General features: G+C 46.6%; 2 protein-coding genes across 2 annotated transcripts in view; one reads left to right on the top strand and one right to left on the bottom strand.

Moving 5' to 3' along the window:
* The window catches only part of reps1 (RALBP1 associated Eps domain containing 1), a gene marked incomplete at its 5' end in the record, with an annotated part of 31,537 nt that extends 26,149 nt beyond the window's left edge, over positions 1-5,388 (bottom strand). The window contains 2 exons of the mRNA XM_080525508.1: positions 3,098-3,221; positions 5,236-5,388. Of these exons, the coding sequence (XP_080381634.1) occupies positions 3,098-3,221; positions 5,236-5,388 (277 nt within the window). The remainder of the gene's footprint in view (positions 1-3,097; positions 3,222-5,235) is intronic.
* Positions 5,389-7,390: 2,002 nt separating this feature from the next.
* On the top strand, positions 7,391-12,148 carry abracl (ABRA C-terminal like). Its single transcript, XM_080526250.1, has 3 exons — positions 7,391-7,420; positions 9,317-9,382; positions 10,681-12,148. Exons 2-3 carry the CDS (start codon positions 9,322-9,324, stop codon positions 10,866-10,868), a joined length of 249 nt encoding a protein of 82 aa, XP_080382376.1. The 5' UTR covers positions 7,391-7,420; positions 9,317-9,321; the 3' UTR covers positions 10,869-12,148.
* The last annotated feature ends 553 nt before the right edge of the window (positions 12,149-12,701 follow it).

Raw genomic sequence — 12,701 nt, 5'->3', positions numbered from 1 at the left:
ACACACACACACACAGAGTTAATTAACACTTAACAGTCAGCTCACAATCTGGACATTGTTCCAGAAGGTTCTAGATCCTCAACTCCACATTCTAGAGCACTGTCCGTTAGGGATGGACGGTTTCCAATTATTGAAACCGAAAAACCGTCAGAGAGTAAAACCGCGGTTTTCCGGTTAACCGAAAAATACATTTAAAAAAAAATTAATAAAAAAATAAATTTTAAAATTTTAAAAAAGAGCGCCAATTTCACATAATTGAGCCCTACTGCTACAATACACTCATGTCGAACACCATTAAAACACCGTAAGCACAGTCGCAACACATTTAGGCTACTTAGTTTCACAAATATAAGTGGAAAGGCAGACTTTTGTAAGCTACACCATACATGAAAACACATGAACACTTAACACACCAGCTCCGCTGATCCAGGGTGCACGCCTGCACGGAAGATCATCTCTTGGAACAGCGTCTTCATTGAATGAACTGCTTTCTCAATATCTTGGTTCTTAGACAAAGTTTCAGCTGCTGCTCAATGTATTTAAATATTTGAATACTGCTCAATAATCACTGAAATATTAGACTTAGAATTATGCAGTGAACATACTTAAAGCTTTTCATAAAAACCACATGCCGCGAGACTGACTCGTCCTGAACTGTCGTAAGTCAATCAACAAAGAATGCCCCATCAAAATAAAAGTGCCCATGGTAGAGCTGTCAAAATAGAGCTTTCAAAATAAATGTACTAATACAGATAGAGATAAATACAGAACTACCTTTGCGTCACTAAGTGACCGCGTATCTTCTGAGACATGCGTTCTGTCATCACTTTCAGTAGCGCCTTCACACACAGTGGCGCTGTGCACAAACACTCTTGATCCGTATAGCTCTTGTTTTATTATATTGTGGTTTAGTAAATACTGCACTTGGAGTTACATTCAATGCATGATTTGTGCTATAGAACATAAATAAAGTTTGATTGATTGATTGATATCAAATCAAATCACATTTTATTTCTATAGCGCATTTCTCACAAAAGTGACCCAATGCGCTTTACAGAGAGCAGCGAAAATGATCTTATTAAATGTAAGCGAGTAATTGTAAAAAACCTTTCCTATCTACCAATAACTGAAGGCAACTATCTTTCCCATAGAGTGATTCGTTACCCTTAAATATAATCCCAATTAGATATTAATCCTCAGTTATTCTTCACAACTGACCAAACCTCTCACTCATTGCGCGGCAGATTCAGACTGTATCATTGTTATTTTCACACACGACAAACATGTGACATGTTCCAGTTTTATTCTTATTCTATTTTATTCTTCTAAAAAAAAAAAAAAAAAAAAAAAAAAAAAAACGGTTTCAGACGGTTTTGATAAAAAACCGTTTCTATTTTTAAAAACCCCGGTTTTCGGTTTAACCGAAAAACCGTCCATCCCTACTGTCCGTTCTAGAAGTGTTTAGTACATTCTAGAGGCATTGTCGTACATTCTAGAAGCGTGTAGTACATTCTAGAAGGGTGAAGCACATTCTAGAAGCGTGCGGTACATTCTAGAAGCGTGTGGTACATTCTAGAAGCGTGCAGTACATTCTAGAAGCGTGCGGTACATTCTAGAAGCGTGCAGTACATTCTAGAAGCGTGTAGTACATTCTAGAAGCGTGCAGTACATTCTAGAAGCGTGCAGTACATTCTAGAAGCGTGCAGTACATTCTAGAAGCGTGCAGTACATTCTAGAAGCGTGCAGTACATTCTAGAAGCGTGTAGTACATTCTAGAAGCGTGTAGTACATTCTAGAAGCGTGCAGTACATTCTAGGAGCGTGCAGTACATTCTAGAAGCGTGTAGTACATTCTAGAAGCGTGTAGTACATTCTAGAAGCGTGTAGTACATTCTAGAAGCGTGTAGTACATTCTAGGAGCGTGCAGTACATTCTAGGGCTGCAACAACGAATCGATTAAATCGATAATAATCGATAACGAAATTCGTTGGCGACGAATGCCATTATCGATTCGTCGTTTTTTTTTTTTTTTTTTTTTCCGGGTTTTGTTTCCATAACAAACCTACTTCCTGTTGACGCACGCCACGCTGTCTTGCGGCCGGTGTAGGCATCGCGAATCATAGCGCTACCTATGGCCGGAAAGGGTAGAACCTATGACTGTCCTATGACTGTCTGCTGTCAGGACATGCTAGTGAGTTAGCTAGCAGGGTTAGCTCGCTGCTGCCGCTAGCTGACTGTCACTACGCTGCTCGTCCAGCTGTAGTCTGCGTAGCTGTGCTGAGAACCAGAGCACTAACTATGTTTCTATAGAGGAGGGTTACACTAACTATGTTTCTATAGAGGAGGGTTACAGCTAACTTCCTATTGTTTTATTATATAAGTCCTGCTGGGCTCAGCCCTTCCATGGTCTCCTGCTCTCCATGCAAATGCAGAGTGAGGCACTGACTGTCGCCTAGCCTATTGTATGGAGTGAGAGGACACATTGCATTGTTTTGGAGCATATCTGTTATATAAAAACATTAGTGTCTTGTCTGTAGCCTATATTGCACTTTGGGTTACTGACCTTTACATTAAGCAAAGTTATTACCTAAAACAATGCATGTATTGAGCTAGAGTTCAACTACTTTATTGAAACAATCTACCGCCATAGTCCATGGCCTGTTGTTAAACCTATTTGATGTTTTTATTTATATTATTTTTTATTTTTTATTAATACTTATTCATTTTGCACATGTATATGTATAGGCCTGGCTGATTTAGAAAACATAAAATACAATTTGCAAAATAAATAAAAAAATAAAAAAAAACTTTTTTTAAAAATCTTTCCCCCCCGCTTTTTGTGTATCCGATTTATCGATTAATCGATAAGATAATCGTCAGATTAATCGATTATCAAAATAATCGTTTGTTGCAGCCCTACATTCTAGAAGCGTGTAGTATATTCTAGAAGCGTGCAGTACATTCTAGAAGCGTGCAGTACATTCTAGAAGCGTGCAGTACATTCTAGAAGCGTGCAGTACATTCTAGAAGCGTGTAGTACATTCTAGAAGCGTGCAGTACATTCTAGGAGCGTGCAGTACATTCTAGAAGCGTGGTACCAGAGTTGAGGCTCTCCACGCGGAGGGGCAGGCCAGACTGCGCCACGGCGATCAGCTTCAGGGCGATGTAGAACTGGCTCCGCCCAAAATGACCCAGTCTGGTGGCGCCGCACAGCTCCGTGATCTGAGGAGACACACAGCACAGAACCAGACAAAACAGACCCAGTCAACACAGAACCAGACAAAACAGAACCAGACAAAACAGGCGTGGTCAGCACAGAACCAGTCAACACAGAACCAGTCAACACAGAACCAGTCAGCACAGAACCAGTCAGCTTCAGAACCAGTCAACACAGAACCAGTCAGCCACAGAACCAGTCAGCCACAGAACCAGTCAGCCACAGAACCAGTCAGCCACAGAACCAGTCAGCCTCAGAACCAGTCAGCACAGAACCAGTCAGCACAGAACCAGACAACACAGAACAAGTCAGTCAACACAGACCCAATGAGTCAACACAGTCCCAATGAGTCAACACAGTCCCAGTCAATCACACATTCTAGAAGCGTGTAGTACATTCCAGAAGCTTGTAGTAGGCTACATTTTAGAAGTGTTCTAGTACATTGTAGAAGCAGCAGTCTGTAGGTTAGCTAGCTAGCTCCACGGCCAGACCAGCAGCCAGCAGGCCTGTAGACTTGAGAGCCCTGCACTTCAGTGGAGGAATGTTATTGTCCTGTCGTACCATCCCCTGTATCCCAGTACCAGGGGAGGCTGGTGGAGGTAGAAATCGGAGGGCACAGGGCTCATTGCAATGCATGGAATGGAATAAGGAATGGTATCAGACACGTGTTTTTGTACCACTTCTCATTACAATGATCCTGAAATCCTCAGATTTTCTACCTCCACCAGCCCCCCCTGCCTAGTAAATGACATTACAACTTTGAAACTTGGAATCGTCCTTTATTTTGAAGTTAGGGCTTTTATTTTGGTAACTTCCCACCCCCTTTGGTGTGGCCCAAAGGCCCATAATCTCTTACAGCTCAGCACCCAAACGCTGTGCTTTTAAACGCCTGTAGCAGAGTAAACAAGCCCACACTTGAAGTAGAAGGTCAGGGCAGAGAAAGCGTAAACAGGCATCAGGCAATGGAGGAAGACAGTAAAGTGCTGAATCGACTCTCATGGAAGTATGAGTCATCCGGCCACAGACACGCCCCTCCGTGTCACCGTTCATACAACCAGGCCAAAACGCCCGCAGAATGGAGATCCTCAATGGGTCGGTCAATAACTAACTGACACTAAACTAACACACCATTAACCGAATCACCTACTGACAAGACAATAACACAGGAATTCAGCCCCCCACAGAAAAATATACAGCATGATTTGAACACTGAAGTGTGGTAGCTGTCACAAATGCATACAGGTAGGTAAGGCTTCACTCCTCTGACCGACAGTGAAGCTGGGAATAGCGTTGTGTGTCTATGTGGATACATTGCAGCAGATCCAGCATGCCAAGTTATGAAGCTTACATGTGGTTACGTTGTGTCAACATCTGCTGACAGGGCCGTACAGGACACAGACCTGGGAGGGGAGGGGCTGAACAGGACAGACTTGGGGGGGGGGCTGTACAGGACAGACTTGGGGGGGGGGGGGGGGCTGTACAGGACAGATTTGGGGGGGGGGGGGCTGTACAGGACAGATTTGGGGGGGGGGGGCTGTACAGGACAGACTTGGGGGGGGGGGGCTGTACAGGACACAGAGACCTGGGAGGGGAGGGGCTGAACAGGACAGACCTGGGGGAGCTCTACAGGACAGACTTGGGGGGGGGGGGGGGGCTGTACAGGACACAGACCTGGGGGGGGGGCTGTGTAGGACAGACCTGGGCACGGCAGCCATAGAACAGAACAGACGCCACCAGACCAGAAGCCTGTTGTTCCAAACACGTGTAGCCCCTCTAATCATGTTTCACCATGTTACGTGTAACGCTACCCCAGGAGACACGAGCCTACTGATGCTGGACCAGGATGGCTTGAAGGTGGAGGGGAAGGAAGGTGTGTCATCATGAAGCTAAACACATGACATGACCAGCTCGTCTCCACTGTCCAGCCATCACTGTCCCATACACACTGACAGATGTGTGTGTGGTTATATAGCCTAGGGTAGTAACTGAGCTGGGTCGGTAGGGTAGGGTGGTACCCACCTGCAGGACCACCTCGCTGGGCAGCTGGGCGGCCCGGAACAGGTCCAGGACCCGGCCGTTGGAGGCCACCTTCTTGGTGTTGTCCGTGTCGCAATACGCGAACAGGTCCGAGTAGTACTTCTGCTCCACGTCCGTCAGCGTCAGACCTTCCATGTTCGCCAGAGACCAGGGGTCTTAAGTGGCAGATTAACCTCAGTTGACCTGGACCCCCCCCGGCCCCCCCCCCTCCTCCCCCCGCAAAGAAAAGGGCGAGAGAAGAAGAGAGACGTAACTGGGTTAGCTTAGCTTAGCTCTGTGGTTAGCTTAGCTTAGCGGCTGGCTGGCAGGCGTTTAACTAGCGCCTCCCTTTCCTCCACAGTTTGATGTTGAACGGAAATATCCAAAAGTCACACGGTGTGATGGACCGAGTGGTCGGCTACATCAGCTGGGAACGGTTTCACCTAACGACTTGGTTTCCCGACACAGACAGAGTTGTCTCACTGGCCTGCAGACAGGGTAAGCTAGCTTGTAGCATGTAGCATGCTACAAGCGGCTAGCTGGCCAGGTAGAGAGCTAGCCTCCCAGTCAGCTGGAGGGTTTAGGGTCCCGACGTCTGTGTCTGACGGTAAATCACCCGGTGAACGCTGCCGGTCCCGGTTCTGCTCCGTGTCCGCGGCTCTGCCAGGTCCCTCGGCTGGTCTCAGAAGGACAGTCTCAGGCTCTTCTGGCTCCTTCCTCCTCCTCTTCTTCCTCCATCAGCCAGAGCCGCCATTCCTAGGACCCGTGACGTCACGCTGGCTCTGGGACCCGGATGAGACATGTCAACAGAACAAGTTGTCATCTCACTGTCAAAAGTTCTATGACCAAAAACTAATTATCTCCCATTTCTTGTTTTATTCCTGGTTTTATTGTGTTTTTTTTAAAATTTATTATCTATTTCGTATCTCCTACCTCTTTATTGTATTGTAGTTTATTTACTAATGTTTTTATGTTCAGCACTTGGCATTGCATTCAATGCATGACTTGTGCTCTAAATAAAGTTTGATTGATTGTTTGATTGATTGATTGATTGATTGATTGATTGATAATTGGTCTGATTTGAGGATGACTGCGATACCGAAACATTGTTTGGCTCTGATCAAATAAGACTGACACTGACTTTACAAGATCACTGTTACTGTCAAGTAAAAGTTGTCAAAACTATTACCACTGACACTCCAATGTTGCTACTGACACTACAGACACTACAATGTTACTACTGACACTACAGACACTCCAATGTTACTACTGACACTCCAATGTTACTACTGACACTCCAATGTTACTACTGACACTACTGACACCCCAATGTTACTACTGACACTACTGACACCCCAATGTTACTACTGACACTACAATGTTACTACTGACACCCCAATGTTACTACTGACACCCCAATGTTACTACTGACACGAGTACTGACACTACTGACACTACTGACACTACTGACACTAGTACTGACACTACTGACACTCCAATGTTACTACTGACACCCCAATGTTACTACTGACACTACTGACACCCCAATGTTACTACTGACACTACTGACACCCCAATGTTACTACTGACACCCCAATGTTACTACTGACACTCCAATGTTACTACTGACACTACTGACACTCCAATGTTACTACTGACACTACTGACACCCCAATGTTACTACTGACACCCCAATGTTACTACTGACACCCCAATGTTACTACTGACACTACTGACACTACTGACACTACTGACACTACTGACACCCCGATGTTACTACTGACACTACTGACACCCCAATGTTACTACTGACACTACTGACACCCCAATGTTACTACTGACACCCCAATGTCTGTCTGTGTCTGCCTGTCTGCTTGTCTGTCTGTCTGTCTGCCTGCTTGTCTTTCTGTGTGTCTGACTCACTGATTATCTGCCTGCTATAAAAACCAAAAAAAAACATAAAGCGAACTTCACGATTATGATTTTGTTGCACTTTGCATTGAAAAAAAGCCGTTTTGGTTCATAATGTTCTGATGCACCATTCATTCAAACTGGCCAAGGAGGGGGAGGCGTCGTGACGTCACCAACACTACCTTTCATGGTAACAGCTGCGCTGCGCCTGAGTCTCTGCTCTGCTCTTCCTGCTCCGGTCGGTCTCATCACACCTCGGAATCTCTCTCTTACTCAGGTAAATAAATACACTAACACATTCATTGTATCTGGTGCAAATGGACAAGTCGTCTGTATGTAGTTTGTCGCTTTACGACAACATTTCAACGTCAATCCTCCGCATGGTTTTTGGTTCTATTCCATTGTCCGCCGGCGACTGTAGACCGGCCCTTTAATAAGCCTTTATTATAGAAGCAGAATGAATGATCTGAACAGGACTAGAATATCTACTGCAGCTCAGGTGATCATATATCATTCATACCGTCTATGTTCTGATTGTACATTCCCTTGTTGGGCGGAGGTGCCACAGCCTCCAGCTACTTCCGCATTGGTGATGGTATGACATGAATTATGTAAAGAACAATCTCAGATATCAGATCAGTCTCTCTCTGGTAACAATCTGCCACTAATTTATCTGCTGATCACGCGATCGTTTAGCGATGTCCCGGTGAACGGACAGAACAGGACGGAGGTTAGAAGCTTATGGACAAGTAGCAAATACAATGTGAACAACTGTCCTCCACGGAGAATAGAACAGTTTGTTCTTTCAGTGAGCTGGGTCTTTTTCTACGCTATTCTCCACAAATACGCACTGTCGTCCATAGAGAACAGAACACCCGTGGTTCCCCCCCCTCTCTCTCTCTCTCCCTTTCTCTCTCCCTCTCTCTTTCTTCCTCTCCCTCTCCCTCTCCCCTGCCTCTCTCCCCCTCTCCCCTGCCTCTCTCCCCCTCTCCCCTGCCTCTCTCCCCCTCTCCCCTGCCTCTCTCCCCCTCTCCCCTGCCTCTCTCTCACTCTCCCCTGCCTCTCTCTCCCTCTCCCCTGCCTCTCTCTCACTCTCCCCTGCCTCTCTCTCACTCTCCCCTGCCTCTCTCCCTCTCCCCTGCCTCTCTCTCACTCTCCCCTGCCTCTCTCTCACTCTCCCCTGCCTCTCTCTCCCTCTCCCCTGCCTCTCTCCCCCTCTCCCCTGCCTATCTCCCCCTCTCCCCTGCCTCTCTCTCCTTCTCCCCTGCCTCTCTCCCCCTCTCCCCTGCCTCTCTCCCCCTCTCCCCTGCCTCTCTCTCCCTCTCCCCTGCCTCTCTCTCCCCTGCCTCTCTCCCCCTCTCCCCTGCCTCTCTCCCCCTCTCCCCTGCCTCTCTCTCCCCTGCCTCTCTCCCCCTCTCCCCTGCCTCTCTGCCCCTCTCCCCTGCCTCTCTCTCCCTCTCCCCTGCCTCTCTCTCCCTCTCCCCTGCCTCTCTCCCCCTCTCCCCTGCCTCTCTCCCTCTCCCCTGCCTCTCTCCCTCTCCCCTGCCTCTCTCTCCCTCTCCCCTGCCTCTCTCTCCCTCTCCCCTGCCTCTCTCCCCCTCTCCTCTGCCTCTCTCTCACTCTCCCCTGCCTCTCTCTCCCTCTCCCCTGCCTCTCTCTCCCTCTCCCCTGCCTCTCTCCCCTGCCTCTCTCTCCCTCTCCCCTGCCTCTCTCTCACTCTCCCCTGCCTCTCTCTCCCTCTCCCCTGCCTCTCTCTCACTCTCCCCTGCCTCTCTCTCCCTCTCCCCTGCCTCTCTCTCCCTCTCCCCTGCCTCTCTCCCCCTCTCCCCTGCCTCTCTCTCACTCTCCCCTGCCTCTCTCCCCCTCTCCCCTGCCTCTCTCTCCCTCTCCCCTGCCTCTCTCCCCTGCCTCTCTCTCCCTCTCCCCTGCCTCTCTCTCACTCTCCCCTGCCTCTCTCTCACTCTCCCCTGCCTCTCTCACTCTCCCCTGCCTCTCTCTCCCTCTCCCCTGCCTCTCTCCCCCTCTCCCTTGCCGTTGGTTTAGACATAAAGGCCTGCTATTATAATGTCTATAACCCGTGGTGACTTAAAGCACAGTGATGAGTAGGCAACATTGCCTTTAGTCAATAAGTCATTGATAATAACCAATAATAATGTGTGTGTTTCACGTCTAGTCAGGATGAATGTCCAACACGAGATCTCCTTGCTGGTGGAGGAGATGAAGCGGCTTGGCACCAAGAGTAAGCCTAAATCCTTTTTTTCCTCATTTGAAGTTTTTATTAGTTCAGTTGGACTTCGAGGACATTACACAGTATGCATGTAACATACAATATATACTTTTAAGCCATCTCAGATATGAACACACCTTCAACACCTATCAGATATGAACAAATGAAAATCAAGGTAAAAATAAAATAGTAAAGCGTCCTACTAGGAGTACACACACTCCAACAGGAAGTCCACCATCTTGCTTTACACCCGTCCATCCTGTTCTCAGATCTACACAAGTGTCCAGGGAGTAGCGACTATAGGAGCCTTGTTTGAATACTCCTCTAATGCATCCACCCCTCCTCTTCCTTGTAAAGAAAAAACAGTGATCTGACATCAGTTATTTTGGTGGAAGCAATGCAGTGAAACGCTTGCTTTGACCCAGCCGATCACACTTAGATCAGTGATTTTCCTCCAGGAAGTGACGAAGGATGCATTTTGGAAGTATTCAACCGACAGGGCCTATTGGGGTTGTGTCAGGACCTCAGCCTCAGCCTGTTCCAGACCAGAACCTTGTACGTTAGACCCACTGCCTCATGGTCCGTAGTTCTGTTGGACCTGGGCTGGTACTGGTTCTGTTGGGCTGGTACTGGGGCAGCGGCCATGTTTGTTTAAACAGACGTGTCCTTGTATGCACCTCAGCTGCTGCAGTCTATTTCTGAGCGACTGGACTCAGCTGATCCACATGTGATCCCTTTTTATGTGTGCTGGTCTGCTGGTCGGTACATCAGGACATTCTGGACTGTAAGAGTAGCGGCTGGTGGAGGCAGAAGTCGCTCAAGCAGTAACAGCGGTCCTGAAACAGTATGATCTCAGGTTTCCCGTTCTAACGTCCCGACACGCGTGACAGATCCTTCTCCAAATCCCTCCATGCCCACCCCCCTCCCCAGTACCTAACTGACCTTCTCTGCCAACATACCCCATCCCGGAACCCACGGTCCTCAGACATGGGCCTGCTCTCCACCCCCTGCACCGCACCAACCTACGGACCTTCGGGGACAGAGCCTTCAGTGTGGCAGCCCTCACCCTCTGGAACTCTCTCCCCACAGTGATCCGCAATGCCCCTACCCTGGACACCTTCAAATCAGCCCTCAAAACCCATCTGTTCACCAAGGCCTTTGGCCCCCAGTTTAGTTTTTTTAGCATTGTCTGTGTTTTCTGTTTTGTCTGTCTGTCTGTCTGTACATTTGTAAAGCGTCCTTGGGTTCCTTGAAAGGCACTATATAAATCCAAGATATTATTATTATTATTATTATTATTATTATTACAGATGTGGACGGGAAGACGAGTGTGAAGTTCGGCGTCCTGTTCAACGACGACCGCTGTGCCAACATCTTCGAGGCGCTGGTTGGCACGCTGAGAGCCGCCAAGAAGAAGAAGATCGTGGCCTTCGAGGGAGAGCTTCTCCTGCAGGGTGTCCATGACAACGTGGAGGTGGTGCTGCTACAGGAGGAGTGATATGGGCGGAGCTGTGTGTGTGTGTGTGAGTGTATTCAGGTGACCAATCATCAAGGAGCATCTCAGAGGCGTTACTATTACATCTGACAGGCATCGAACGTGTCCACTTTGATGAGACTTTCAGGACATACACAAACATGTGCAGCACAGGATAAGAATGTAACATTTTGTATATCGCATTGGAATATTATTTTTCATAATGTTTACGGAGTATTTTATAAAGATTAGAATATGAAATACACCTAGACTGTTAAACACAACCCAAAACAAACCCTTCAGACGCATAACAGCGATGTCACACCTTAATGGCAAACTTCATCTATTGTTTACACGTTCATTCTGCTACCTCTTATGGACTTTGTATGACATTATTTGACCAATTCCTTTAGAGAGAAAAAAAAAACTTCCAAATGTTTTAAGAAAGACTTTTGCACATATAGATTTTGTATTCATGCTAGTGTCTAGATGTGGACTACTTAATATTCAAGCTTTTATATGTTTGCAATAATGTATTTTCTCGACCGTCATACAATCCTTTGCCTTCAGGATAAGCAGGAGAGAACAAGCCAATGCAGGTCTTGTGCAATTCCTAGTAGTGTTGATTTATTACAGGGAGATTTGTGCCAAATGAAAAAGTTGGTTTTGTAATGTTTCTCAGGACTCAATCAACACAACCAAATGTGTTTAATGAACCGTTGGCTGAAATTAGATGGCAAATTTAGTAGACACAAGTTTGTTAGGCTTTTCATAAAAAAACATTTATTTTCCTTCATTCCAGTTATAGTGTTGTGTTCTGGAAGCTTTCGGTTAGTCCCTGTTATATGAAATGATACTGGTTTAAGTATTCAATGTTTGTCATGTTGCAGAGAGACACGTGATGTGTTGAATGTTCTCTGTCCTACCTGATTGGGAGCCGCGGGTGACATCACCTGTCTGTCTGCAACACTCGATGCGATGCGACTCTTGTGTTCTACATCAAACGTGTGAATGGTGAATGAACACGCACACGCATGGTGTTACTGTTCAAAGAGGAAGCAATACATCTTATTGTGCTTTAATGTGAAACTTAACATGGGAAGCAATAGTAACTCTTCAAGAAAGTGATGTGTGTGTGTGTGTGTGTGTGTGTGTGTGTGTGTCAGAGAAATAACACAAATTGTGTGCAGGCCTATGGCTGTGTGAACCACGCAGATGTTTCCTCTGGTATAAACCAATGCCTGCACAGTGTGTGTGTGTTCAAAGTGCAGTTCCAAAGGCCACCATTGTCTTATTGGCAATAACAAGACATTCCTAAGAGATCAATGGAGATTTTAATTACTGTGGAATACACTGCAAATAAAGAAAAACCTTTGCAATTTCTGATGCCTGTTACATTTCATGATTGATGTTACATTTGCATGTTATCCATTTTAGCAGCAGCCTTATTGCAAAGCCACTTACAACAATCGATACATTTGACTGCGGGGTACACACAAAAGGATTTTTTTCGATTTTCGGATGTCTGAAAACGACAGAAAACGCCCGGTTATCAGATGGATCTTAACATTTTCCTATAACAGAATCCTGGGGTGTGAGGTGTGTTAAGAGTCAATTCTCTTCTCTCTTGCAATCAACTCTCCCGGCAACCTGCTCGGAAAATGGGCGTGGCCAGCAATCGTAAATGTGAAATGCGTTCAATACTTCCGACCAGAAATCATAGGGTTGCCAGATTGTTTGGTGAAATTAGCGGTTTTAGACTGTGGTTAGGGTGAAAAATATTTATGTCTGTGGGGTGCTGAAATGGGGAAATTGGCGCACACCACACACAACACGATCAAGGCTGTTCAAATCCAA

The sequence above is a fragment of the Nansenia antarctica genome, assembly GCF_963989245.1.
Source record: "Nansenia antarctica genome assembly, chromosome: 3".
Lineage (NCBI taxonomy): Eukaryota > Metazoa > Chordata > Actinopteri > Argentiniformes > Microstomatidae > Nansenia > Nansenia antarctica.
The sequence above is the reverse complement of the archived record's forward strand: the minus strand, read 5'-3'. Positions and strand labels throughout refer to the sequence as shown.

Coding starts and splice junctions, on each gene's coding strand:
- abracl (XM_080526250.1), top strand. CDS start 9,322: ATGAATGTCCAACACGAGATCTCCTTGCTGGTGGAGGAGATGAAGCGG. Junction 9,383..10,680: donor GAAGCGGCTTGGCACCAAGA/GTAAGCCTAAAT, acceptor TTATTATTACAG/ATGTGGACGGGAAGACGAGT.